Source organism: Camelus ferus, chromosome 16 (genome assembly GCF_009834535.1).
Source record: "Camelus ferus isolate YT-003-E chromosome 16, BCGSAC_Cfer_1.0, whole genome shotgun sequence".
In the NCBI taxonomy this organism is placed as follows: Eukaryota; Metazoa; Chordata; class Mammalia; order Artiodactyla; family Camelidae; genus Camelus; species Camelus ferus.
Window position 1 is genome coordinate 36,140,371 of NC_045711.1, and position 25,485 is coordinate 36,165,855.

Genomic DNA, 25,485 nt, shown 5'->3' on the forward strand with positions numbered 1-25,485 from the left:
TGTGCGCCGACCCGGAAGTGGAAACTGGAGCGGGGAAGAACTAGCTCCGAAGGCCCGCCGTGAAGGGGCCGGGGGAAGCCGTAGCCATGGCGGTGGCTGTGGCCATGGCGGGAGCCGTAACCGGGGCAGAGCTGGGCCCCGCGGAAGAACTCGCCAAACTCGAGTATCTATCTTTAGTGTCGAAGGTTTGCACCGAGCTGGACAATCACTTGGGGATCAACGACAAGGATCTGGGTGAGCCGGGGGAGGTCCCTGCGGCCTCCGGTTTTGGGGTGGAGGGAAGTGGAAGGAGAAGGGGATTGATGGGCCGAATGTGCGGGTCGGTGTGAACCTGTCTCTCTGTCACAGCTACTTGGGCCAGGGAACCTGCGGCCGTGGCCTACTCTAGAGAACCCTCCAGGCCGACCTGTTGGGAACCATTTCCTAGAGCTGTCAGTGAGACCTCAAGCGGCCAGCACCGCCTGCTTCTTTTGTTTTCTTCCAGCCCCAGATAATTAAACAGCGTTAACAGCAACAGCAGCCACTTGAGGAGGAGGGTGGGGAGGAGGAGGAGGAGGAGGAGGAGGATGTTAATGTTAATGGCAGACACTGGGTTCTCACTACATGCCAGATATGCTCAGTGTTTTACTTACTTTGTCGTATTTGGTCTTCATCCTATCCTGTGAGATAGTGTTATCTGTTTCTAAATTAAGAAAACAAGGCTCAGGATCACATATCAGATGTCAGTGAGCCTGGTCTGGAATTCAAGTATTTTGTAGTCCATTCCTTTAACTGTGCTCTTAACCATTCATGTTTAATACTGTCTCTCAAACACCAGTTATTAGATGTTTTGGGACAAACTGTACACGAAGAGAACCCACACCTAGGAAATGGAAAAGACTAGGGTCCTACAGCTAAGGCCACAGGCAGGTGGGGTGGGTCCTTATGAAGGTAAAGGGATGGATGGGGTCGAGAGCGTGAGTGGAGGGATGCTTCGTTCATTTTAACAGGAAGGAGGCCAGAATGTGGTTGTAGATGCAGGTGGATTTCATGATTGGTGGTAGGAAGATGAGGGAGAGGGTTCCAATTTGACTTTTTTTTTTCCTAAATGAAGATCAAGTGAAGTCATCAATTGGAGAGATGGAACGGAAGGGACACATAACAAAGAGGAGTCAGGGAGGTTAGATGTGTGACCTTTGGTAGGATACTTAGTTTCTCTGAAGTTGTTTTTCTCATCTATGAAATGGGAACGACACTGTGTTCTTCACAGTGTGACCATATAGCCCCTGGGAAGATGCCCTGTGTATTTTAGCTCATTTTTCTGTTGCCTATCATCAAAGTGTGCCTCTCCTGTGTCATTTTCCTCAGTCTCTTTTACATGATAATGAGGTGATATTGTTGTCAACTTGCTATCTATGTGGGTAATATGTTCATTCAGCAAATGTTTATTGTGCTAGGGGATTAGGAGTACAGTAGAGAACAGGATAGATTCCTTTGGTCAGTGAGCTTACGTTGTTTCTCTCTTTTAAACTACGGTGTACTAATGCCTTGGCCCCTTTTAGGGGAAACAAAGTTGTGAAGACCAAAACTACCCCGCCCCCGACTTCACAGGCCAATTCCAAGTCCAGGTTGTCACCGGCTACAGATTGGACGTTCCAACCACCCACTCCTTGGGTTTGATTAATTTACTAGAGCAGCTCACAGAACTCAGAGAAACATTTTACTAACTGGTTTATTATACAAGGATAAAACTCAGGAACAGCTGAATGGAAGGTGTGTGGCAAGGAGAGAGGCGCTTCCATGCTTTCTTGAGGTCCCCACTCTCTCCAAATCTCCATGTGTTTACCAGCCAGAAAGCTCTCCAAACCCTGTCCTTTTGGGTGTTTATCGAGGCCTCATTAGGTAGGCCCAGTTGGTTAAATAATTGGCCATGAATGACTGAACTGTCTCCAACTCCTCTCCCCTCCCCCAGGTCAGAGTGGGGCTGAAAGTTCCCAGTGTTCTGGCTGGTTTCCCTGGCAACCAGCACTCATCCTCTAGTTACCTAGGGGCTTTCCTAAAGTTGTCTCAGGAACATAAAAAACTTACTCTCTGCTCTTAGGAAATTCCAAGGGTTTTAGGAGCTCCATGCTGGGGATGAAGACTAAATATATATTTCTTCTGATAAATCACAATATCACACTGTTAAACACAGAATTTCAAAACCAGTAACATTAAAAATACTAACATTTGAAAAGCATGATAGATAGACAGTATTGTTTTGTTGAAACTAAGTTGCCAGAGTTGGTTTTAATAACAAAAAGGTATATATTTACTTCTTTTGTGTTTTATTTGCTGACTTGATTCTTTTGATTTTGACCGATTTTTGATAGTTCGATGAATTTAATGATGCCCTCATATAATTCTGAAAATTTAAAAATCCTTGTTAATGACGGCTGCAGCGTGAACATGCTGCTGCCTGCTTTAGGATTGGCTCTTTTGAGCATTGTACGACTAGCACCATGTGACTAGTTCTCTCTGCATTCCTCTAAAGAATCTGGGCTCTGAAGTCAGATTTCTGGGTTCCAGTCCTGGTTCTACCTATTATTACTGGTTGGGTCAGCATCTCAAACCCTCAGCCTCCTCATCTGTAAAACAGGGACCATAATGGTACCTGCTTCTGAGAGTTGTTGTGAGCACTAGGAGGATAGCCCATGTGAAGCACTTAGCATAGTGCCTGGCATGTAGTAGATGTTCGAAAAGTCTTAACCATTGGCGTTTTTGTTATTAACTTGTTATTTTAAAAAGCTTGATGGCATCTGGCTTTCACTTAATGTCATAAAAAAGGTAAAGCCAAATTTCAGCATGGAAATGGTATATAAGTTTATAAGTTAGTTACCCAGATCCTCCATGTTGTTATTATTTGTTAGGATTAAAATCCAAATGAAATCATTAAAATTTTCTTATAGGACCTTACAGTGTGAGGCTTGTTGTCTCAGCCTATCATAAAATGCACTTTTCTCCTGAAAGTCTCTTAATAAATATTCCTAATATTAGAAATGTCAAGAACTAGGTAGGTTTGTAGAGAAAAATCTGGGGGTGACGGGGCGAGTGACTCACCAACTTGGAAATTGTACTATCCAGCAGCTGCCTGGCTGTCATGTATAGATCAGATGTGTCCTTTCAGAAACTTTTGTTTTGTTTTGTCTTAATATATTTTCATTAAAGTGTAGTCAGTTTACAATGTTGTGTCAATATCTGGTGTACAGCACGATAACTTTAGTCATATAGGAACATACATATATTTGTTTTCATATTCTTTTTAACTATAAGTGACTACAAGATATTGAATATAGTTCCCTGTGCTATACAGTATAATCTTGTTGTTTACCTATTTTATTTATAGTAGTTAGTATCTGCAGATCTCGAACTCCCAATTTATCCCTTCCCACCCACTTCCCCACCCCGTAACCATAAGTTTGTTTTCTATGTCTGTGTCAGAAACTGTTGAAAGCGTCCTGTTGCGTGTGTGTGTGTGCACATGCGCGTACTCGCATGGGCTCATGCTCTTGGACGTGGTTACCCGAGAATCTCTATGGCAGTGTGCACAGCTAGTAGTTCCATAAGAAGAGAGTATAGGGATCTAGGATAAGGAGGTCTTCCTCCCTTAGATGCGCTCAAGGGCCTGGTGAGCCATTTTGTGGTGATACCTTCTCTTCATTTATGAAAAATTAAGTAGAACATACATGGGTAAACTCGGTAGTCTGAATTCTTTCTTTACCCTTACTGGCTGGTGGTCTTCAGTTTTTATGACTGCTGAATAGCCTAGCCGATTTTCTTTTTAACATACTTGAAACTAATTTCTTGCTCAAGTCTCCCATTTTTCTTACTTTAATCCCGTTTCTCATTTGCAGCTGAATTTGTAATCAGTCTTGCTGAGAAGAATATCACCTTTGATACTTTCAAGGCTTCTCTGGTCAAAAATGGTGCAGAATTCACGGTATGTGTATCTGGAGACCGCTGTTTTATTTTAATGTCATTTTTGGATTTAAATGTTGATACCAATCAAATAAACCATTAAGTGTGTGATGTTTTCATGCCACTAAGCAGTGGCGGTGTAAGTGAATTTCCTGTGACACCTTTCTAGGAAAATGGGGCAGGATTTCTGTTATTAAGTCTTTATGGGTGTTTACATTCTTGTTCTGTGAATCAAAACAAGCGTCTAGGTTTAGGAGGTAGTTCCATGGGAAATAAAATAGTTAAAGGGAACTAAATTACTTTTCCCCACAAAAAGCTTTCTCTGCGGCTACTTTACTAGGTTCATGCCACATCGGATTGGCATTCTATGCTTTGTTTGTTCCAGTTAGCTCATTTCTGGTGCAGAACCACCCTTTTCTAAAGGACACCCCTTTTCTTAATGTTTTTAAGCTCTGATCCAGAAGTTAATGATTTTTGTTCTCCTTCTTTTCAAAGGATTCTCTCATTAGTAACTTGCTGCGTCTCATACAAACCATGCGGCCTCCAGCAAAGCCTTCCACTAGCAAAGGTAAGCAGAGCCTCTAACTGAGCTTCGTCTCCAGAATGGTTTAGATTATGAGCATCCTGTAAATTGCGTTTCTTTCCCTTGCAGCAGCTGCTGAGCAAGTAAATGTTCTAGTAAAATTTTTTCAAATTGACTTAAAACAAAATTAAAATTATAAAACATAACCAATCAAAAGACTACTGATGCACATCCCCCAACCACATGCCTTGATACTTTGATGAGCGTTTCATAATCAGGGTTTAGATTTTTTTTTTTTTTAGAAATTTGAATTACGTTTATAGTCATGTATATGAGTAATATGTAGAAAAACGTTCTGTTTTTAGTTTGATGTAAATCTAGTGTTGAAGGTCTTTTATTAACCATTAAGAATATTAAATCTCTTTCTCTCTTTTTTTTTTTTTATACCTCACGCTCTTTAATGAAACAAGATCCAGTTGTTAAACCCAAAACTGAAAAAGAAAAGCTGAAGGAACTCTTCCCAGTCCTTTGCCAACCAGACAACCCTTCCGTCCGGGTACTGATGCCGTCCTGAGAACATCTGCTGTAGCCGCGTGATCCCCCCTCCTCATTCTTTTTCTTTGTTTCGTTAGTTACCAATTTTAAGTTTGTCTTCACTGTAGCATATTTGTCAAAGTGAAAGTGTTTGGTCACTCCTTGAGCATATGCTATGTATGGAATAGTGTTAAAGGGTTCAGAGAATGATATTTGAGGGAAATAAGTTTGGAATTGTGGGAAGCAGTGATTAGGGGTATGAAATAGGTATGAAATAATTTAAGGATCTGGAACAGATGCCTGATGTGCAAAATTAGATTTTTCTCCCTCTATTGCATATCAGAAGTCTTATTTTTGAAGTGTTTTGATTTTTAAATTTCATTTTAGTGAGTATTTATGGAGTACCTACTATGTGCCACGTATTGTTCTAACTACCACGGTACAGTAGTGAACAAAACAGACTAGAGTGTCTGCCTTTTTGGAGATTACATCCTAGTATTTGGGCAGGGGCAGGAAGTAAACATGTAAACTCCTCTAGTGAGGAGGGGACAGGCAATACATGACTAAGTAAGTGTATGTTATAGCTGACAGTGATAAGAACTATAGATGAAATAAAGAAAAGAACTACGGATGAAAGAGGGAAGGGAGTGTAAAGGGAGAGTTGCTTTTTAAGATTTTTGACGTCTGTTTTCTGTTTATAATCATTACTTGCATGGTTTCATGGGAGGAGTGATGTCTAATTGACTTCCATGGGCTTGTATTAAGGACAGAGGAAATTTGTGAAGTGTAGAAATGAGTTCTAAGAGCCTTTGCTCATTCTTTCTTCCTCTATCTCAAATCTCTGTCCCCTTCTGCCTTCTTCATGTAAGTAGTCAGTAATGTAGGAGCTGTCAGATTTGTAGATGTACCTGAAGTACAGATTCTTGAGTGACTTTTGTTGTCTCCTCTCCTCCTAACTTTGCTGGCTTCTGCCCCTGTAGACCATGCTGGACGAGGATGATGTGAAAGTCGCCGTGGATGTCCTGAAAGAACTAGAGGCCTTAATGCCCAGCGCAGCAGGCCAGGAGAAGCACAGAGACGTTGAGCACCGGTTTGTCCTTAGTGTCCTGTCTTTTGGAAGTTTAGGATGTGGTGATAGTTGAATTCTGAGCAAGTTTACAGAATCTAGACTGGCCTTGTACCATATGGTTGAATCTGTTTTCATTAGATAAAGAATATTTATGCATCAAATGCTAAGATGTTCAAAAGATAGAAATCTGGGTTGAAAGAAGCTGAGTGTGTTTGTGGCCTCCTCCATTATTGGCCTGCAGGGATGTCATAGTTATTGAAACTCTAAATCAGTTTAGCATTTAGTGGGTACCGACCACATGCATGGCACTGTGCTGGGTGCTTGGGGAGGCAAAGATGAAACTGGGCTGGTTACTTTTTCAAACAGGCATTTGTTGATTTGTTAGGGACAAGACAAAGAAGAAGAAGCGGAGCCGGAGCCGAGAGCGTGAGCGAGAGCGCGAGCGCGCTAGAGATCACAAGCGTAGACACCGGTCCCGCTCTCGGTCACGTTCCCGGACCCGGGAGAGGAAGGGCAAGTCCAGGTACATGTCCAGGAGCAGAAGTCAGAGTCCCCCCAGAGACCGGAAGGACCGAGACAAGTATGGGGAGAGGAATCTGGACAGATGGCGGGATAAGCATGTGGACCGCCCTCCCCCGGAAGAGCCCGCCATCGGGGACATTTACAACGGGAAAGTTACCAGCATCATGCAGTTTGGATGCTTTGTGCAGCTGGAGGGACTCAGGTAATGGCTGGTGCTCTTCTTCCATACCAATGAAGAGCAGAATTTCTTTTATCACTGGGGATTTTTACTTTCTATAAAGTTATTGTAATTAATGACACTTAAGTCAAATCAGCCATATCAGGTTGTTGGAAATTGACTTTTTATTTGAAATGTCATAGAGCCATTTATTCCTCCTCTGCCTTTGGGAGATCTGCCCTTTTCCTTGTTGAGACAGATGAGAATTTGTTGTCCTCTACCCCAATGTCTTTTCTTTTAGAGGTGATAATACTATTTTATCGTTTGACCAGCTTCTTGAAACTTTCCTGTTGAGTTTAAGACCTTTTCCTTTTATTCAGTTCCAACAAGGGTGGAACATGTTTGAAGAAAAGGTATTTTAGGCACGTTCCAGATGTTTCTGACTCTCCCTTAGGAAGCGGTGGGAAGGCCTGGTGCACATCTCTGAGCTCCGACGGGAAGGCCGTGTGGCCAATGTGGCTGATGTGGTGAGCAAAGGCCAGAGGGTCAAGGTCAAAGTGCTGTCCTTCACCGGGACCAAGACCAGTCTGAGCATGAAGGTAGGTGAGATATCCAGCTGGTTTCCACATCGGATGGCCAAGGACACATGAGAGGGCAGCAAGTGGGCTGTCTCCCTTGTTTTTGTGCCTTAGGATGTGGACCAAGAGACTGGTGAAGATCTAAACCCAAATCGACGACGGAATCTTGTCGGGGAGACCAACGAGGAGACCTCTATGAGGAATCCGGACAGACCCACCCACCTCTCCCTCGTCAGTGCCCCGGAAGTAGAGGATGACTCACTGGAACGCAAGCGCCTTACCCGCATCTCTGACCCCGAGAAGTGGGAGATCAAGCAGGTTGGGCCAGTTGCTTTTATGGCCACATAGTCGTTCAGCATGTAGCATGGTGGTTAGGAGTGCAGGCCCTGGAGCACGATGGCCTGCGGTGACTTCTGGCCTCTTAGCAGCTGTGTGACCCTGAGCCAGCTTCTGCTACCTCTTTGTGCCTCAGCTGCCTCCTCTGTAAAACAGGCCAGTGGTGGCATTGTGGGGATTAAATGAGTTGATAGAAGTGAAGCTCTTAAGTTAGTGCCTCCGTGTGGTTAAGTGCTGTGTAAACGTTCGTTCTTGTTTTCATCATTTGTCAGTGAACAGCAAAACCCCAGTGTGCCAGGCCATTGTGCAGATGCTACAGAGATGAATCTGTCATGGTTCCTACACTTGAGGAACTCAAAGTCCAGTGGAGGGGACAGATTGAAACAAATATCTTTGACGGTTTACATTATTACATGATAAGGAATGTGCGGAGTGCTGTGGAATCAAGGGAAGAAGCAGATAACACTTCTGGGCATGAGACCCTTGAGCCATGCTTTTGGGCGCCATGTTGTCGTAAGGATGGGATATAATGATGTTTGAAGCCCTGCAGTCATGGGTCAGAGGAGGAAAAAGTGGTTTCCTACATGAAACCTCTGTCCTAACTCTCTTACAAAGGAAGAGTTTTGATCCCAGCAGGTGACAAAGCTTTCTTCTGTCCTTTGGCTAGATGATTGCTGCAAATGTCCTCTCCAAAGAAGAGTTTCCAGACTTCGATGAAGAGACTGGCATTCTTCCTAAAGTGGATGATGAAGAAGGTAACTAGCCATTTAGCTGGAGCAGGATAGTGGATCCAGATGACAGCTGGCAAGTTGAGCCATTGGATGGGGTTTGTTTGTAGTTTAACTCAGTGGTTAAACTCATTTGCTTCTTGGGTCTCTTTCATCTCTCAAAGAACAAGGGTCTATTTATGATGGAAGCGAAAACTCATTTTTCTGATAAATGTTTATGTGTTGTTACACTTACTGCTTATAATCAGTTTTTAGGATCTAAAAAGTTATCATTGTATTTTGGGGAGTGACTTTGGTCTCATAGTCTTAGTAATTGTTCTGTAAACTCTGAATCCACTTAGATTACTTCTGAGTTGCCCTGGAAACAATTTTTAACTCAGCCCAATGACAATTTTTAAAAATTGTGAAATAAATTCTCTAATAAAGTGCATATAGCTTATGTAACAATAACAAATGAACACCCACATAGCTACCACCCAGTTAAGTAGAACGTTACCAGCACCTCTGAAGCCCTTAGGTTCCATGCTCTGACTAGATCTTCCTCCATCCTCTTCTGGGTAACCACCATCCTAAAGTATGTGTTAATTATCTTCCTGTTTTTCTTAAGTGTTTTACCATCTACTGTGTATCTGTCCCTAAACATTGTATTATTTAGCTTGTCTGTTTTTGAACTTCTCTTTTTTTTGATTCACTACCATTCTTTTGATACTTATTTATGTTGATTTTTATAGTTACATTATGTTAGTTTTCACTGCTGGAGAGTGTTTCTGTATATAAATGTACCATAATTTATCGATTTTGCTTTTGATGGGCATATGGGCTGATTTCTGAGTTTTTGTTTACTTTTACATATAGTACTATAATGAAATTTCCCTATTTGTCCCTTAGTGCACATGTGCAAGACAATCTTTTTTTCCCTAAATATACAAGAGGAGAATTGCTGGGTAGTAGGAAATGTGCTTGTTCAACTTTGCCACATTGTTTTCTAAAGCTTTTGTACCAATTTACACATCTCTGGTAAGTGTAAGTGAGTTCCTCTTGCTCCACATCCTTGTCAACATTTGGTATTGTCTAGCTGTCCAACTTAATTTTTTTTTTCACAGCCTGTTGTGGGTCAAGAGTTATTCCATATGGGGAGGAGGGTATAGCTCAGTGGTAGAGCATGTGCCTAGCATGCACAAGGTCCTGGGTTCAATCCTCAGTACCTCCATTAAAAAACAAAATCAAAAACCTAACCAACCCCCCCCCCCAATGTTACTCCATATGAAATCGGATGGCAAATGCCTTAGTACCATTTAGAACATCAGACAGCATTTTTCCAGAGGCTTAACTTATTTTGAAAGAAGCTCAGCTCAGTTCTTGGGCTGGAGCACAATGCCCTAGAGATGGCTGAGGGGTGGGGGAAACAGTCACCTGTATTAGAGTTTTGACCTTGGGAGCTATATTTGACAAAGATCCTTGATGCCTGTGGAGAGTAAGTGTTTTGATAAAGCGATAGATCATTCCTCTCTTTTGTTTTTGGCTACTTGTTTAGATGAGGACCTTGAGATCGAGCTGGTTGAGGAAGAGCCTCCGTTCCTGAGAGGGCACACCAAGCAGAGCATGGACATGAGCCCTATCAAAATCGTTAAGGTGAGAAACGCTGGGACTCTAACCTGGACATGTCAAGTGAACTTCTTTTCCTAAAGTAACAGTTCAGTTTTTTGGAGCTGTTTACTCAACTCACCACAGGAGGGAGTATTGACTGTTGGTCAGGGTCTAGAATATTTTTGTTTTAGAGGGAGATTGACTTGGCTTTGTTGCTTTTGCCTTTTTAATTCTTTTGCTCTCATTTTAGTGTATTTTGGGAGGAAGCAGCGATGAATATGAGTGCTTGCTACCATCACGGCCCAGGCCTTACCACTTAAATCATTACCTTGCAGACTCAAAGGCAATTTTGAAGGGTTCACTTGACCACTGGGGCCCCGGATGGAAAGTGTAGCACTCGGTGTTGTGGAGAGCATAGCTGTGAGGAGAATTTATGGCAAAGTTATGATAAAATTTTAGTTTTGGAAAGGTTTGAAAATCTCCTAGCCCAGTTGATGCTTATAATCCACCCATGTGTCCTTCTATAGTGTTGCTCCCACATGGGCTTCTCATGTCTGCTTGACATTGTTGGTGACAGAATTCATCAGTTCTTAAAGAGACCCATTCCGTCTTCAGAGCGATCTCATCAGTAGTTCATTCTTCTTTAGGCAGAGCTGAATATGTCTTACTGAGGGATCTACATTGGTCTTAATTTTAGTTCTTGGGACTGTACAGAAGAATTCTTATCCTCATCTTTTTCTCATATGTCCTCTCTCTTGGAAGTGGTTCTCATCTTCAGGCCAAAGATCCCCGGTTCCTTCAGTGATTGATCATTGTCCTTGTTCATTTTCTCTGAACGTGCTACTGTTTATCCATTTCTTAGTCTGGTATGTTGATATGAACTTTCTTCCAGGAGGGTCTCATTTTTTAGATTCGAGTGGCTTAACATCTGCATTTTATTTCCCGGATATTTAATGCCTGCTGAGATCACATTCTGATGTTGCTTTGTCCTCTGTTGCACTAGAACCCAGATGGCTCCCTCTCTCAAGCAGCGATGATGCAGAGTGCCTTGGCTAAAGAAAGGAGGGAGCTCAAGCAGGCCCAGCGGGAAGCCGAGATGGATTCTATTCCCATGGGACTCAATAAACATTGGGTTGATCCTCTGCCTGATGGTAGGACTCTTGGAAGGGTTGTGGGGTGGACTCCCCCCCGACCAAAAAAAATCTGAACCTTCATATACACAGGGAGAGGGCAGTACCAGTACAGACCAAAGGTTTAGCCTTGGCTTTGGTGATTTGGTTTTTCCCTTCAGTTAGAGCATGTTTTTTGTTTGTTTTGTTTTTTAAATGTTTTGGTAACTGTGGTCACATCATTAGACTGGTTGAGTTTTCTTCTGGATAACTTTAAAATTTTCATTCTAAAGATAATACTTTGCAACTTCTCTTTTCATATAATTCTTTGTGTAGTAAATATTAACTGTTGGATACCTTTAGCACAAGTACTTATTACTTGTGTTGGGTAATTGGGGATTTAGATGTAAAGAAAACAGACATGATCCCTGCTCTTAGGAAGCTTATAGTTTAGTGGGGAAGATGGATATTAATCAAATAATTACCAAATAATGAATTAACTAAATCATGACCAGTGCTATATGAAGACGTACAGGAAGTGTAGTTGGCTATGGTGGCTCACTTCCCTGGGAAGGATGAGACCTGAAAGATAAAGAGGACTTAGTCTGTCAAAAGGAATGGCAACGGGAGTGGGGGACTATATTCCAGGCTGAGCTTGTGCTGAGGCTGTGAGATGGGAAAGAAGACTTGTGTGGCTGGAATAGAAAGAACTGAGTGACAGAGTGAGGTCTGGCTGCCAGGATTTTGTAGCTGGAATTAGGAATCGGGGCTCAGTTCTAAGGTTCACTGGAAAGTGCTGCAGAGTTCTGCTCAGGGGAGTGGCGAGATGAGAGTTGCATTTCTGAAGGATTATTTTTGGGTCTTGCAGAATGGATTGGATGGGGCAAGAGTAGACACGTGGGATGAATTAGGAGGCTTTTATAATAGTTCAGAGGAGAAAGATGGTGGCTTAAACAAGGAGGTAGCAGAGAGGAGTGATGTGCTGGAGAAATGTGATTTGTTGAGTGTTGGGGAGGGGGCAGTGAGGTGGTTTGAGGATGGTAATTAAGCCCCCTGTTTCCCTTTGCAGCGGAAGGCAGGCAGATTGCTGCCAACATGAGGGGTATTGGGATGATGCCCAATGACATTCCCGAGTGGAAGAAGCATGCCTTTGGGGGCAACAAAGCTTCTTATGGAAAAAAGACCCAGATGTCAATCATTGAGCAGAGAGAGAGCCTGCCCATCTACAAACTGAAGGAGCAGCTGGTCCAGGTGAGACGCCCTTCATGATGTACTGGTGGGGACTTGGGGTCTTTTCTAAAAGGAGGATGACATGTTGTAATTTAAATTAGCACATTTGAAGTGGCTTTTCCATAGGGGATAGGAAAAAAAACCAGGACATCTCTAAGTACTTAAAAATATATATATTAGTCTACTCATTTTTTTTCCTATGGGAAAATAAATCTGAACTGGGGATCCTTAGAGCAGGTACAAGTGGGCAGAGTATTGTGTTGCACAGACTAACAGCTCTGGTCAATTAAAAAAAGTAGAGGTGCTTGACTTCCCATTGAGGCAAGTCTGCTTCAGATTCCATTTTCTGGAGATCTGATTTAAGACCACTGAACCTTTCTGAGGTAACTGAGTTTACTAGTTTTCAGCAGATTCTTTCAATGATGTACATATACAAGCAAGTACAAGTATATATGTACACACAGTGACATTATGTGTTTCACATGTGCTGTGTGTGTTTCTAGATGGCAGCATATTATATACACCATTCTGCATCTTGCTTCAGTGATATAGCTCAGCATTGGTACCTATTTCTTTTTCTTTTTTCTAATGCTCTGTTATGTGGATGTGCTCTGTGTGTTAATAGACATGTATGTTGATGGTTGATGGCAGTCCTTTGCTGTTATAAACAGTGTAGAAATCAGATGACTCTGGAGGGTAAAGTACAGGAGATTTAGGAGTGGCAGTAGAAAAGAACACTGTATCTTTTTTATTTACTACTGAATTTTTTAATCACGTGCATGTCCTACTTGAAAAAACATATATATGCGTATATAAAATATCAGGGCTATCTGGGTGATAGTTGTGCTTTTAAAGTCATCTTGTGTTTTTATGAATTTAAGAAAACCAGTAAGTTAAAAATAAAAAACTTAATCTGAGTCAGTCAGAAAAAGAATACTCATGAATTCTAAAGTTTTTAATTTGTTATACATACAGTTAAAATCGAAAAAGCATTGCCCATAGAAAATCACCGTTAATATTTTTTCTATGCATGATTAAAAATAACTTGAACCCCGATTATCATCTTACATATGTGTACTGTTGTGTCCCCCTTCTCTTTTAGTGTTAGAACATAGTCAGTTATTTCACTCCCGAGTGATGCGTGGCAAATTTTAATGACCGTATTTCTCTTCGGTTGCTTTCAGGCTGTCCATGACAATCAGATCCTGATTGTCATTGGAGAGACAGGATCTGGGAAGACAACGCAGATCACTCAGTACCTGGCGGAGGCAGGCTACACTTCCAGGGGCAAGATTGGATGTACCCAGCCCAGGAGAGTAGCAGCCATGTCGGTGGCCAAGAGAGTGTCTGAAGAGTTTGGTTGTTGTTTAGGCCAAGAGGTAAGTGGGTGGTGAAGCTCTTCTGGAAATGTCTGAAGAAAGTGTAAAGGCCCAGATCTCTTCAGGTTTCCGCTGAGGGAGAGAAGGTTCTCATTGTCATTATTGGTCTGTTCAGGATCAAGTCCAAGGCAGATTTTACTGTGAGGAAATCCCTGTACATCTTTGTCAAATTTGATCTATTAAGATTATGGGTGATAGTCTGGGCCAAAATCTTGCCTGGAGATTGCAAGGAGAGGTTTGTGTCTTAAGGTTTTCGGCTTCTGTTCTGCTTTAGGTGGGGTACACCATTCGCTTTGAGGACTGCACTAGCCCCGAGACAGTCATCAAGTACATGACAGACGGGATGCTGCTCCGAGAGTGCCTGATTGATCCCGACCTCACTCAGTATGCGATCATCATGTTGGACGAGGCCCATGAAAGAACGATTCACACCGACGTGCTCTTTGGGTTGTTGAAAAAGGTAACCAGGTGCTTTTTGGCGACCCTTCTTTTACCTGTTGGGAACTGAGTTCTGAGAATTGGATTTGAGTTCCTGTGCCTTTTTGAGTGGTCCTTTTTTCAGTAAGGCACATTGCATTTCCCTTTAGACAGTTCAGAAACGGCAGGACATGAAGCTGATTGTCACCTCAGCCACCTTGGATGCAGTGAAGTTTTCTCAGTACTTCTATGAAGCTCCCATCTTCACCATCCCAGGTCGAACATACCCAGTGGAAATACTGTACACAAAGGAACCTGAAACAGATTATCTGGATGCCAGCTTGATCACTGTCATGCAGATCCATTTAACAGAACCACCAGGTAGGGGGAAAGAACATTTTTCCCTCTTAGATCTGTTGACGGTACTATGGCCTTTGCTTAGAACACATACACAGTTAGAAAGTCAATTCATACTCCTGTTCTCCTCTTAGGTGATATCCTGGTCTTCCTGACTGGTCAGGAAGAGATTGATACTGCTTGTGAGATCCTGTATGAAAGAATGAAGTCCCTGGGACCTGATGTTCCAGAGTTGATTATCCTCCCAGTGTACTCTGCTCTTCCCAGTGAGATGCAGACCCGAATCTTTGACCCAGCTCCACCTGGCAGCAGAAAGGTAACAGACCCTTGTTCTCTGAAACCATGTGGTGTCTGCAGCTGGCCCTAATGGAGATTGCTTAAGGTGTCTGTGAGTCTTGTTTAGTATGTTTTAGAAAGTAGTCCAACCAATTCAGTTTGTTAAGGACTGAGGGTCTTGCATGTGACTCCTATTCCTCTTTTTCTACTTGTGGCAAATATTTTTTGAGTATCTACCAGACTTCGGGGTGAACACCAGGGCTGCAGTCTGAGGACAGGCTTCTGTCTGCTGTGGGGCACCCAGCAGTAGACTGGCCTTTAATATGTAGTGTGAAAGTGCTGCTGGGTTCCCGGGTGGGGGAAGCATCCAACCCAGTGTGTAACCCAGCCCAAACTACTCACAGGAAGTATGGGTCTAAGCTCGTCCGGAAGAACACGTGGGTGTCATCTAGGCAAGAAGGGCGGGAGGACATGCACTCTGAGTAAGCAGAAGAGCCTGTGATAGCCTAGGAGTGAGAGAGTGTGGTCACTTCAGGGAGCTACGTAGTTCCAGTAGCTGGAATTGACTGTGTGATTGTATGTATGAGACAGTGGGAAAGGAGACAGATGGATTTAAAAATAATAGCTCTACTGGGATATAACTGACTTAAAAATTTTTTTAAAAAGGGGGTGGGTATAGCTCAGTGATAGAGAACATGCTTAGCATGCACGAGGTCCTGGGTTCAATCCCCAGTACTGCTATTAAAAAAATTTTTTTTAAATAATTTATATACCATACAATTGCCCCTTTAAAGCATACAATTCAGTACACTTTAGTATATTTACAGAATTCTGTAGCCATTAATTACCATTATCAGTCATTAATCATTAACCATTAACCACTACAGTTAGTTTTTAGAACAATTTTATCACCCCCAGAAGAAACCCTGTACCCTTTAGCAGTCATCCCCCCATTAACCCCTCTGCTCAGCCCCTCAGAACCACTAATGTACTTTTTCTTTCTTTTTTTTCTTTTAACAAAGGCACAGGATCTCGTGCACACTGAGCACATGCTCTACCACTGAGCTATAATCCCTCTGCCCCCCACGCCGCTTCCCCGCCACTAACCTACTTTCTGTCTCTACAGATCCAGCGATTCTGGACATTTCATATAAATGGAATCATAATATGTGATCCTTGTGGACTAGCTTCTTTCATTTAGCATGTTTTCAAGTTTCATCCATGTTGTAGCACATAGTACTTCATTTCTTTTTATTGTCGAATAATATTCTCTTGTAGAAAAGAATATACCACATTTTGTTTATCCATTTATCAGTTAATGGACATTTGGATTGTTTCCACATTTTAGCTAATATGAATAATGCTGCTATGAACATTTGTTTACAAGTCTTTGTGTGGACATATGTTTTCATTTCTCTTGAGTGTATACCTAGGAATGGAAGACAGATGGGGTTTTTTATTGAAATGTAGTTGACATATAATATTATGTTAGTTTTAGGGGGCACTACAAAGTGATTTGACATTTGCATGCATTCTGAAATGATCACCATGATAAGTCCGGTAACCATCTGGAAGACAGATGGATTTGAATAATATTAAAGAGTTAGAATGGTCAAGACATAGTGAGTGCCTGGAGGAGGAGGGAAGGGCAGGGGTGGGTGGTCAGGAGTAACTACCAGGTTTCTGGCTTATGCAGCTAGATGGAAGGTGGTGCTGAAGAGGGAAATGAGGAGGAGCAGGTTTCAGGGGAAGATGGTGATTCCTGTTCTGTTTTGTTCCTGATGGTTGCACTTTTCTCTAAGAGGGCTTCTGCAGCTCTGTGGCAGTAGAAGCCTTTCAGGGCCAGTATAATGCTGGCATGATGCTAGATGTTCTGGTGCCTCCTAGCAGTGATTTTTCTGAGCAGTTGTGTTTTATTGTTTGAACCTCTGGGTGGAAGAACAGTGTCAGTGCCAAGCTGAGACCAATAATCTTCTAGATCACACATCCTGCTGCATACACACAAACCGTGAAATTCCTCTGCCACCTCGTGGCTCATTTTATGATCAGAAAAAAAAAGTCTCCCTCATGTTCCACATACACAAACAGCCCATTTTGTAGTCCAGATGTCCCCGTGGGGGAAGGAAAATCTCATTTTGCACTGGCACATGTGATGCCAGGAACTCTGCTTTTCCAGGGTGCTAGACAATTAAAATTGTAGTAATCAACACTGGATCTAGAAAATGAGATATTAGCCATTTGCACCAAATGAAATTGGCTTTGATTGGCCGCTGCTTCTTCCTATTCCACTTCTCTCAGTTACCACCCACTCCCCAACCTAACCCATTAGATGAAGGCACCTCCCCTTCCGCCCATTGGAGGCCAAACTGAGATTAAGTGCTATCTAGTCATCTAGAGGGGGAGAGATCTGCCAATCCTTTGAACAGGTGTCTGAGTTCAGAAGTCTCATTTCACGCTCAATCCATTTGTGTCCCTCTTGCCTGTAGGTTGTGATTGCTACTAACATTGCGGAGACATCACTGACTATTGATGGTATTTACTATGTGGTGGACCCTGGATTTGTGAAGCAGAAAGTTTACAATTCCAAGACGGGGATCGACCAGCTTGTGGTGACTCCTATTTCTCAGGTTTGGCAGCTTCTACAGACAGCTTTTCTGAAAATCTTGGTTAGGGCCTTTCTGAAATTTATTATGGTTTTGTGTTTTGAACTTTACTGTTTTAAGACACTGAGTGCTTTCTTGAGATAAAGGAGATTTTTTGTTGTTTGCTTTTAATCTTTAGAATAGTGTTTCAACATTAAAATGCCCCATAAAACTGGAACTTAAGAAAAAAAGGAATTGAATCCTAGCACCTTAGATTATCTAATTTAGGTGGTAAGAACATATTTTTTTAAATTACTGCACTTAGCCACACATATCTGCGAGAGTAATAATTCATGAGGTGATAATGTGTTTCTTTGGTAATTATGGAATAATTTCCTGCCTAAGTCATATTTGAAAATGAAAACCTGATCATCCCTTTTGAGGGCAGTTTGGCCACAGTGTATCCAAAATTTAAAAGTTTATTTCTTTAACAGTTCTGCCTCTAGAAATATATCTGAAAGTTAGAAATGATTGAACACATATCTAAAGGTAATGGAAAAGGATGTTCACAGAAGCATAGTTTATGTTAGAGGGAACCTGGAAAAATTCTAAATGAGCTCCAAAAGGAAAGTAGTTTAATGAAATATAGTAAATTCATGCCATAGAGTGTCATATGACATTAACATGGTGGTGTGTATCTATATTTAATGACATAAGCATATAACTGTGCTATGTTATTTGAGAGATGTGGACTACAAAATAGCATGTGTAGTATAAGCCAATTTTTATTTAAAAATAGATGATGTGCACTTGTGCATAGTTACGTGAATGTGCCTGCGACTGAAAGCGTATAGTCAAAATGTTAGCCAAGGTTATTTCTCAGTGGTGCTGCTGATTACTGTGCTGATGGGTGAAGCGATTTTTTTCCTTATACTTTTATGTATTATCTTAATGTTCTATAAAAGGCGTGTATTACTTTCATAATCTATAAAACCAAAAGGCTGTTTTCATTTTGAAACTTAAGTAATAATAGGTAACACTTGCAGGGAACTTACTAGGTGCCAGGCACTGTCTCAGGTACTTTTACATACCTGAACTCATTACATTCTCACGTTGAACCTTTGTGGCATTTGTCATTATTATTCTCGTTTCACAAATGAGACTGAGAGTGAGAACGGTTAAGTGACTTACTCAAGGTTACATAGCTGGTGGAGCCAGGATTTAAACCTGGGTGGTCTGGCACCAGTGAGTGTGTGCTCTGTACCAGTTCTTCATGCAACTCACAGTGATGGAGAAAGTAGCTACATCTGCCCTCCTTGATTTGGTGAAACATCTGTAGAATGCTGTGAGATCTGCCACGGTGTGTGACTGCTGCCTGCCTTTAAGTGGGTAGTGACCTTTCAGACTCCATCCGTTGGTTTGGAGCCAGCATAGGAGTTTGTAAATCCTGATACTGTTTATAAGACAGATGGTTTTGTCAGAAAATGGGCCTCTTCAGTTTGCTGTTCACTGTTTCCTAGCAACCTAGGACTAAACTACATTTTTTTTTTAATTGCAAAAATTAACGCCCCTCTCCTTTAAGCACAGAAGTGACATTGCATTATTTTGGAAATTACTTACTCCTACTACCACGACTGTCATCATTTTGATGTTTTTCTTGCCCATTTGTTTCATGTTTGTTTCAGGTTGCGATTCTGGTAGTGTAGTAAGTATGCATTTTTGATTAACTATTTAATTTCATTCATTTTAAGGTAATATATGTTCAGTATTGGATATTTGAGAAAGAAAATAGAACTCATCTGTAAACCTACCATCACAGTTAGCCACAGTTAACATTTTTGATTATTTTTTTCTAGTTTTTTACTTCTGGCCGTTTGTATATATGCATTAAGATTTTAAAATTTTTCTTACAAAATTAATATTCCATTGTTTGGCAGATTGCCTTTTCACTTATGTGAGTGTACATTTCCTTCTATTCATTGAGTATCTCAAACCTGATTTTTAAAATAGCTGCAAAGTCATTCACTGGTATAATTAACATTATATTTATTTAGTTCGCTTACATTTTTGGTCATCACTGTGGGCTTGGGGCTTTGTCGTTTTGTTTTATGCTTTCTCATTTATGTTGTGCCTCACTATTTTGAAGGTTTATTTCTGTGGTCTATACAATGTTTCTTCTGTTCACTTGCTTGTATTTGCCTCACTTGAACAAACTTTCCTGACATGCTGAGTGTTGGAGGTGATAAGAGCATTAGTAGTCTTGGAAATGGTTCTAAAGTAAGTGAAGTAAACTCCATTTCAGATTTTACCTGTTGCTGAGTACCCCCACTTTTTAACAGATTTCCTGGGTAAAGCTGTTAAGCCATGTTTAATAGATGCGTACTTTTACGTTACTTGCCCATCCTTCTAGGCTCAGGCAAAGCAACGAGCTGGCAGAGCTGGGAGAACAGGCCCAGGAAAGTGTTATAGGTTGTACACAGAACGTGCCTACCGGGATGAAATGCTGACCACCAACGTGCCAGAAATCCAGAGGACCAACTTAGCAAGCACAGTGCTCTCGCTCAAGGTAGAAATCACTGTCTGTCTTGTTAGAATGGGTTAGTGGAACAGTCCAAGCCTGTGGCCTTAGCAAATGAACGTCAGTTTTATGAACCTTGTTAAATACTTTAGTAACTTCATGGAACCAGTCCCTTGAGTGGAACACGAATAGCTGTGATAACAGCTTCTCCACCAAGGGTCTGGGGCTAAATTGGCATGTGTGCTGTGACATGTTTTTCTTGCCGTCATAACCAGCAGGATATTTGGTTATAACAGATTTTAGTTAGGGGCATTTTCTAACAGGATATTAGAAAAATCCTATCAGTGCCAAACTGGACAAGCTCGTTTTCCTCAACCCTTTAACTTTCAGATCCAGTTCTGTTCTTTTAGAGCAGAAGCAAAACCCCCAGTCCAAAAACTTTGCAAGGGGACTGTCAGTACAGGTTTCATACTGGCCCCCTGGGGGCTTGGTTTTCATTCTGAATCAGCGCTCTTCCTCTCTCGGTCCCCAGTGAGGACCTTCATTCTCTTTTGGCGGAGGAGCCGCGTGAGTAATTTCCTACATGATGGCATCCCCACTCCCTGCCCCCCACACTGATGCTACCCTGGAGCCCTGGCACTTGACTAGTGCAGAGTGCTCTGCTATAATTTATTATTCATTCCCTGTGAGAGATGCTAAAACAGAGCTTCAGAAAAAACCTGCTCCAGTCTCTGGAGTGAGAACAGAGAGGCATCTGTGGCTCAAACTCCTGCTCTGAGCTGTGTGTCCTTGGCAAATTTATCTGCTCGGCCCTCTGCTCTGTATTCTCCTCTCAAAAAGGGGGGCTGTTAGTAGTCTGTTGTGAGGATAAATGAGATAATGCAGGTAGAGGCACTTGGCACAGTGCTTACTGATTGCTAACATAATTCCTTGTAGTTCTTACTCACACAGTAAGCATTTGTTGAACACCTGCTGTGTTTATGGTCACTATCACTTTATGGGAAAGAAACAGAAAGCTTAGGTCCTACCACATTACCCTTTATACACACTTGGATAGTGCATAGTTCATTTGTTTCTTTTGTTCATCAGATTAGCTAACAAATGTATCAGATGCCAGGCATGCAATTGCACTGTCCTGGTTTTGTATCCATGTGTGTCACCATTGTGTACTCTGAGAGCAAGGGCCATATCTTAGTCATCTTTATATCCCTGCCACCTAATGGTACAAGACACTTCCTGGATGCATGGTGGAAATTCTGTATGTGAGAGGCAGGACAAGCTGGTTATTTTCTTTCTTTCTTTTTTTTTTTTAATTATGATAAAATACACATGACCATTGTGACCTTTTAAAAACATACAGTGGCATTAAGTACATTCACAATGTTGTGCGGCCATCACCACCATCCATTTCCAGAACTTCTTCATCAACCCAAATAGAAACTCTGTACCCATTAAACTAAACTGTTCCTTCTCCCCCATCTCCTGCCCCTGGTGACCACTCTATGTTGTCTCTATGAAACTGCCTATTCTAGGTGCTTCATATAAATGGAATCATACAATATTTGTCCTTTTGATCTGGCTTATCTTATTTAGCATAATGTTTTCAAGGTTCATCATGTTGTGACATGTGTTCGAATTTCATTCCTTTTTAAGTGTGAATAATATTCCACTGTGTGTGTGTGTGTGTGTATATATATACATATGTTTATATATATATATATATATATGATTCGATGTATTTTTTGTTTATCCATACATCTGCTGATGGACATTTGGGTGGTTTTTACTTTTTAGCCATCGTGAATGATGCTGCTATGAACATTAATGTACAAGTGTCTGTTTGAGTCCCTGCTTTCAGTTCCTTTGGGTATATATCTAGAAGTAGAGTTGCTGGGTCATTTGATAATTCTATGTTTAATTTATTGGTGAATCACCAAATTGTTTTCCACAGTGGCTGCCTCATTTTACATTCCTACCAGCAGTGTATGAGGTTTCCTATTTCTCTGTATCTTGCCAGCACTTGTTATTTTCTGGTTTTTGTTTTTGTTTTTAATTATTGCCATCCTAGGGGGTATGGAATGATATCTCACTGTGGTTTTGATTTGCATTCCCATAATTACTAGTTATGTTGAACATCTTTTCATGTGTTTATTGGCCATTTTTATATCTTCTCTAGAGAAATGTCTGTTCTCTGCCATTTGTTAATTGTTGTCTTTTTGTTGTTGAGCTGTGTGTACTGTTATTCTGAGGGAGTGTTTTTTCAAGTTTCCTGAGAAAGTATATGCTTTCTAACAGTCTTGACTTTTGTGTGGCCAGCCCTGGAGGTTACTGCTAATCTTGCTGGTGGGTTCCTATTTGCAATTGAAGAAATAAGAGAGAACGTGACAGGTAGTCTTCCTCTGTGTTAACACCGGTGAGGCTGACCCTCCCAGCACACACTTTTCTTCCCTTGTGTTCTAGGCCATGGGCATCAATGATCTGCTGTCCTTTGACTTCATGGATGCTCCACCAATGGAAACCTTGATCACAGCCATGGAGCAGCTGTACACACTGGGGGCTCTGGATGACGAGGGCCTGCTTACTCGCCTGGGCCGCAGGGTAGGAAACAGACCTAACTTCGGTGCTTTGGGAAAGATTCCCTGGCTAGCCTTCCATACTCTTTGTTTTGTGTTAAAAAATCAAGTCCCTGGATGAGCTTTGAGTAGAATTCTAAATACTTGTTTTTAACCTGGATTTTCCACTATCACTTAAAACTATTTCTTCACAGGAAAAAGAATTCTATGTAGTCAGTTTTACTTCATGATACATGAGTGAGTCTAGCCTTAATTTGAAAAGATGTCTGCAAAATTCCTACCTACCCCAACAGTAGTTATATTCTTGGTCACATCCATTTTGTTGAGGTGTATTTGGGAAATAAAAGAAAACATTCTTCTGATAGAGCCAGACATCCCACATCACCGTGCCTGGGTAAACCTCCTGTGGTCTGTTACCCACTCTGACCAGTGTCTCAGGTGGTGACTCCAGATGGCTCTTCCACAGGGAGGCAATTGTTGTTTCTTCTTCTCCCTCTAGATGGCAGAGTTCCCTCTGGAGCCGATGCTGTGCAAAATGCTGATCATGTCTGTGCATCTGGGCTGCAGTGAGGAAATGCTGACCATTGTGTCCATGCTGTCAGTGCAGAACGTCTTCTACAGGCCCAAGGTAGGGGTTCCGATAGGGGTCAGGTGAAGTAGGGTGAAATCAGCCTATTGCCACTGCAGTGCTTAATGTGGACACTTGACGGGGCCATGTAGGGCTCCCTGGAACTGCTGGATGTTCAGTTAGTCGCTGAACTAGAGGAAAGTCATCCTCTCCCCACTGCTTGCAGGATAAACAAGCCCTTGCAGATCAGAAGAAGGCCAAGTTCCACCAGACTGAAGGGGACCACCTCACCCTGCTGGCCGTGTACAACTCCTGGAAGAACAATAAGTTCTCCAACCCGTGGTGCTATGAGAACTTTATTCAGGCTCGTTCTCTGCGCCGGGCCCAGGACATTCGCAAGCAGATGTTAGGCATAATGGACAGGTAACGTCTGGGGACTTCTCATGTTTGAGTTGTACCTCCTTGAATGCATGTCGGATGGTCTCTGTGTACCCGTGAAGCTGTCAGCACCTGTACTCCTACTCCTCACGTACCTCGTTTTCTCTGGCTTTTCCATCTTTGTTGTGTTCCTCCCCCAGTAAGGATGCGGCTGAGAATCATTTCAGAAAGTTCCTAAGCGGAGGATGATTTGTTAGTTGTTGAAAATGCTCTTTGTTTACAAGCATCTGCAGCATTATCAGTTGGGTTGAATTATAACTTAAGCAAAGCATCTGGCTCTTACGGCATCCGTCCATCTAGCCCACTGTGTAGAGCTGCCCTCGTAGTACACTTAGGGCTGGACGGAGGGCCCTGGTGCCTACTCTGGGGATCCCAGGAAGGGGGTGTTGATGGAACTTCTGAAAGCAGAGTAGTCTCACATCTTTGTCCTTTCATGATTTATTCTCCTGATAGACACAAGCTGGATGTGGTCTCTTGTGGTAAGTCCACAGTTCGAGTGCAGAAGGCCATCTGCAGTGGATTCTTCCGGAACGCTGCCAAGAAAGACCCGCAGGAGGGTTACCGGACGCTGATTGACCAGCAGGTGGTCTACATCCATCCTTCCAGTGCTCTCTTTAACAGACAGCCCGAATGGTAGGTGAGCAGGCCCAGGTCTGGAGGCCGTTTCGGGCAGAGAGAACTTGTTAATCTCCTGGTCCTTTGTGTCTTTGTCTTCACCCACCCCTCACCCCCAGCACTTCCTCTTCTAACATTGCTTATATTTCTAGAGCAGAAGAAGCATGAATTAGACAAAATATCAGGCCCTTTTGAGAGAAAGTCATAGGGATAAGAGCTGGAAAGGATCTTAGAGGTCATCTAGTGAGGCGGTTAAAAATTCTTTTTTCAAGCAGCATTAAAAAAAAAAAAAAGGAATCTTACCCACCCTAACATAAAACCGTTTCGAAACCACTGTGCCCCTGTGGCAGAAGAGGGTTGGAGATGTAGAGTCTTGGCAGCTTGGCTTCCCCCATCCCCTTGTGGCAGCCGCCAAGGTCCTCTTCAGGGCCCTAGAGGTCTGTGGAGACAGCCTGGAAAACCACCCTCTCATGTCACAGAGCAGGAAACCGAGGTCCAGAGAAGGGGTGTGATTGGCTCCACGTCAGTTAACTCGTTGGAACCGGCAGCTTTCTTGTGCTGAGAGGTGTGCGGGCTCCTCAGTATTGGGCTGTGGCTGTCATAAACAGAGCCTGCAGTCTCCATGGGTCAGGCAGGAGAGGTAAGAGGATAAAATGCAAGCTCCACTGAGGCCCCCAGGGACTAGGGTGACCGTGGAGCAGGGCCTGTAGCAGAGGCTTGAGCCCTGTCTCTGTCCCCGCTCAGGGTGGTGTACCACGAGCTGGTGCTGACCACGAAGGAGTACATGCGTGAGGTCACCACCATCGACCCCCGGTGGCTTGTGGAGTTTGCTCCAGCCTTCTTCAAGGTCTCTGACCCAACCAAGCTAAGCAAGCAGAAGAAGCAGCAGCGCCTTGAACCCTTGTACAACCGCTACGAGGAACCCAACGCCTGGAGAATATCCCGAGCTTTCCGGCGGCGCTGAGAGGCAGGAGTCTGTTTGCCTCTCCTGCAGCAGTGGGCCAGTGCTTGGCCTCGCTCTTATTGATAAAAAGCTGGTTCTGAGGATACAGCTGTCCAGTGACTGAGTATCTTAACTGGGCATTTCCTAAACTTGACTCTCTGTTTCTTCCCTGGTGGTGAAATAGAAACAGGAATTTATGCCTGATTTGACCAGAGCCTCCAGGCCCCACCACCCCAAGGCAGTGGGGCTGGCCAGGGCTCACAGCCAACATGGGGGTACATTGCGTCATCTCCAAGAAAGGGGCAACTCCTGCAGCCCTAGGATGGGGAAGAGGAGTCAAGAGCATCTGACATCTGGGCTTGATTAGGGCCTGGATGCCCTAGCTGGTACTCTCTGGAGGACGGAGCCATGAAGCTCGCTGAAAGTGTTGGCCCCACTTCCTGCCCCTGTCCAGCCCCTGTACTTTTGCATAATCTCTTGGAAATATTTATTTTCTTAAGGAAACAAAAA

The 25,485-nt window shown here is 42.7% G+C and overlaps 1 protein-coding gene across 1 annotated transcript; it reads left to right on the forward strand.

Annotated features, from left to right (window-relative positions):
• DHX8 (DEAH-box helicase 8) lies at window positions 1-25,485 on the forward strand. Its single transcript, XM_006174233.3, has 23 exons — window positions 1-234; window positions 3,873-3,958; window positions 4,432-4,504; window positions 4,930-5,015; window positions 5,974-6,083; window positions 6,448-6,786; window positions 7,196-7,340; window positions 7,434-7,637; window positions 8,323-8,410; window positions 9,918-10,015; window positions 10,974-11,121; window positions 12,149-12,330; window positions 13,494-13,688; window positions 13,963-14,148; window positions 14,276-14,486; window positions 14,597-14,778; window positions 17,225-17,365; window positions 19,731-19,886; window positions 22,299-22,436; window positions 22,911-23,039; window positions 23,206-23,402; window positions 23,871-24,050; window positions 24,777-25,485. The coding sequence occupies exons 1-23, from the start codon at window positions 87-89 to the stop codon at window positions 24,994-24,996; spliced, it is 3,642 nt and encodes a 1,213-aa protein (XP_006174295.2). The 5' UTR covers window positions 1-86; the 3' UTR covers window positions 24,997-25,485.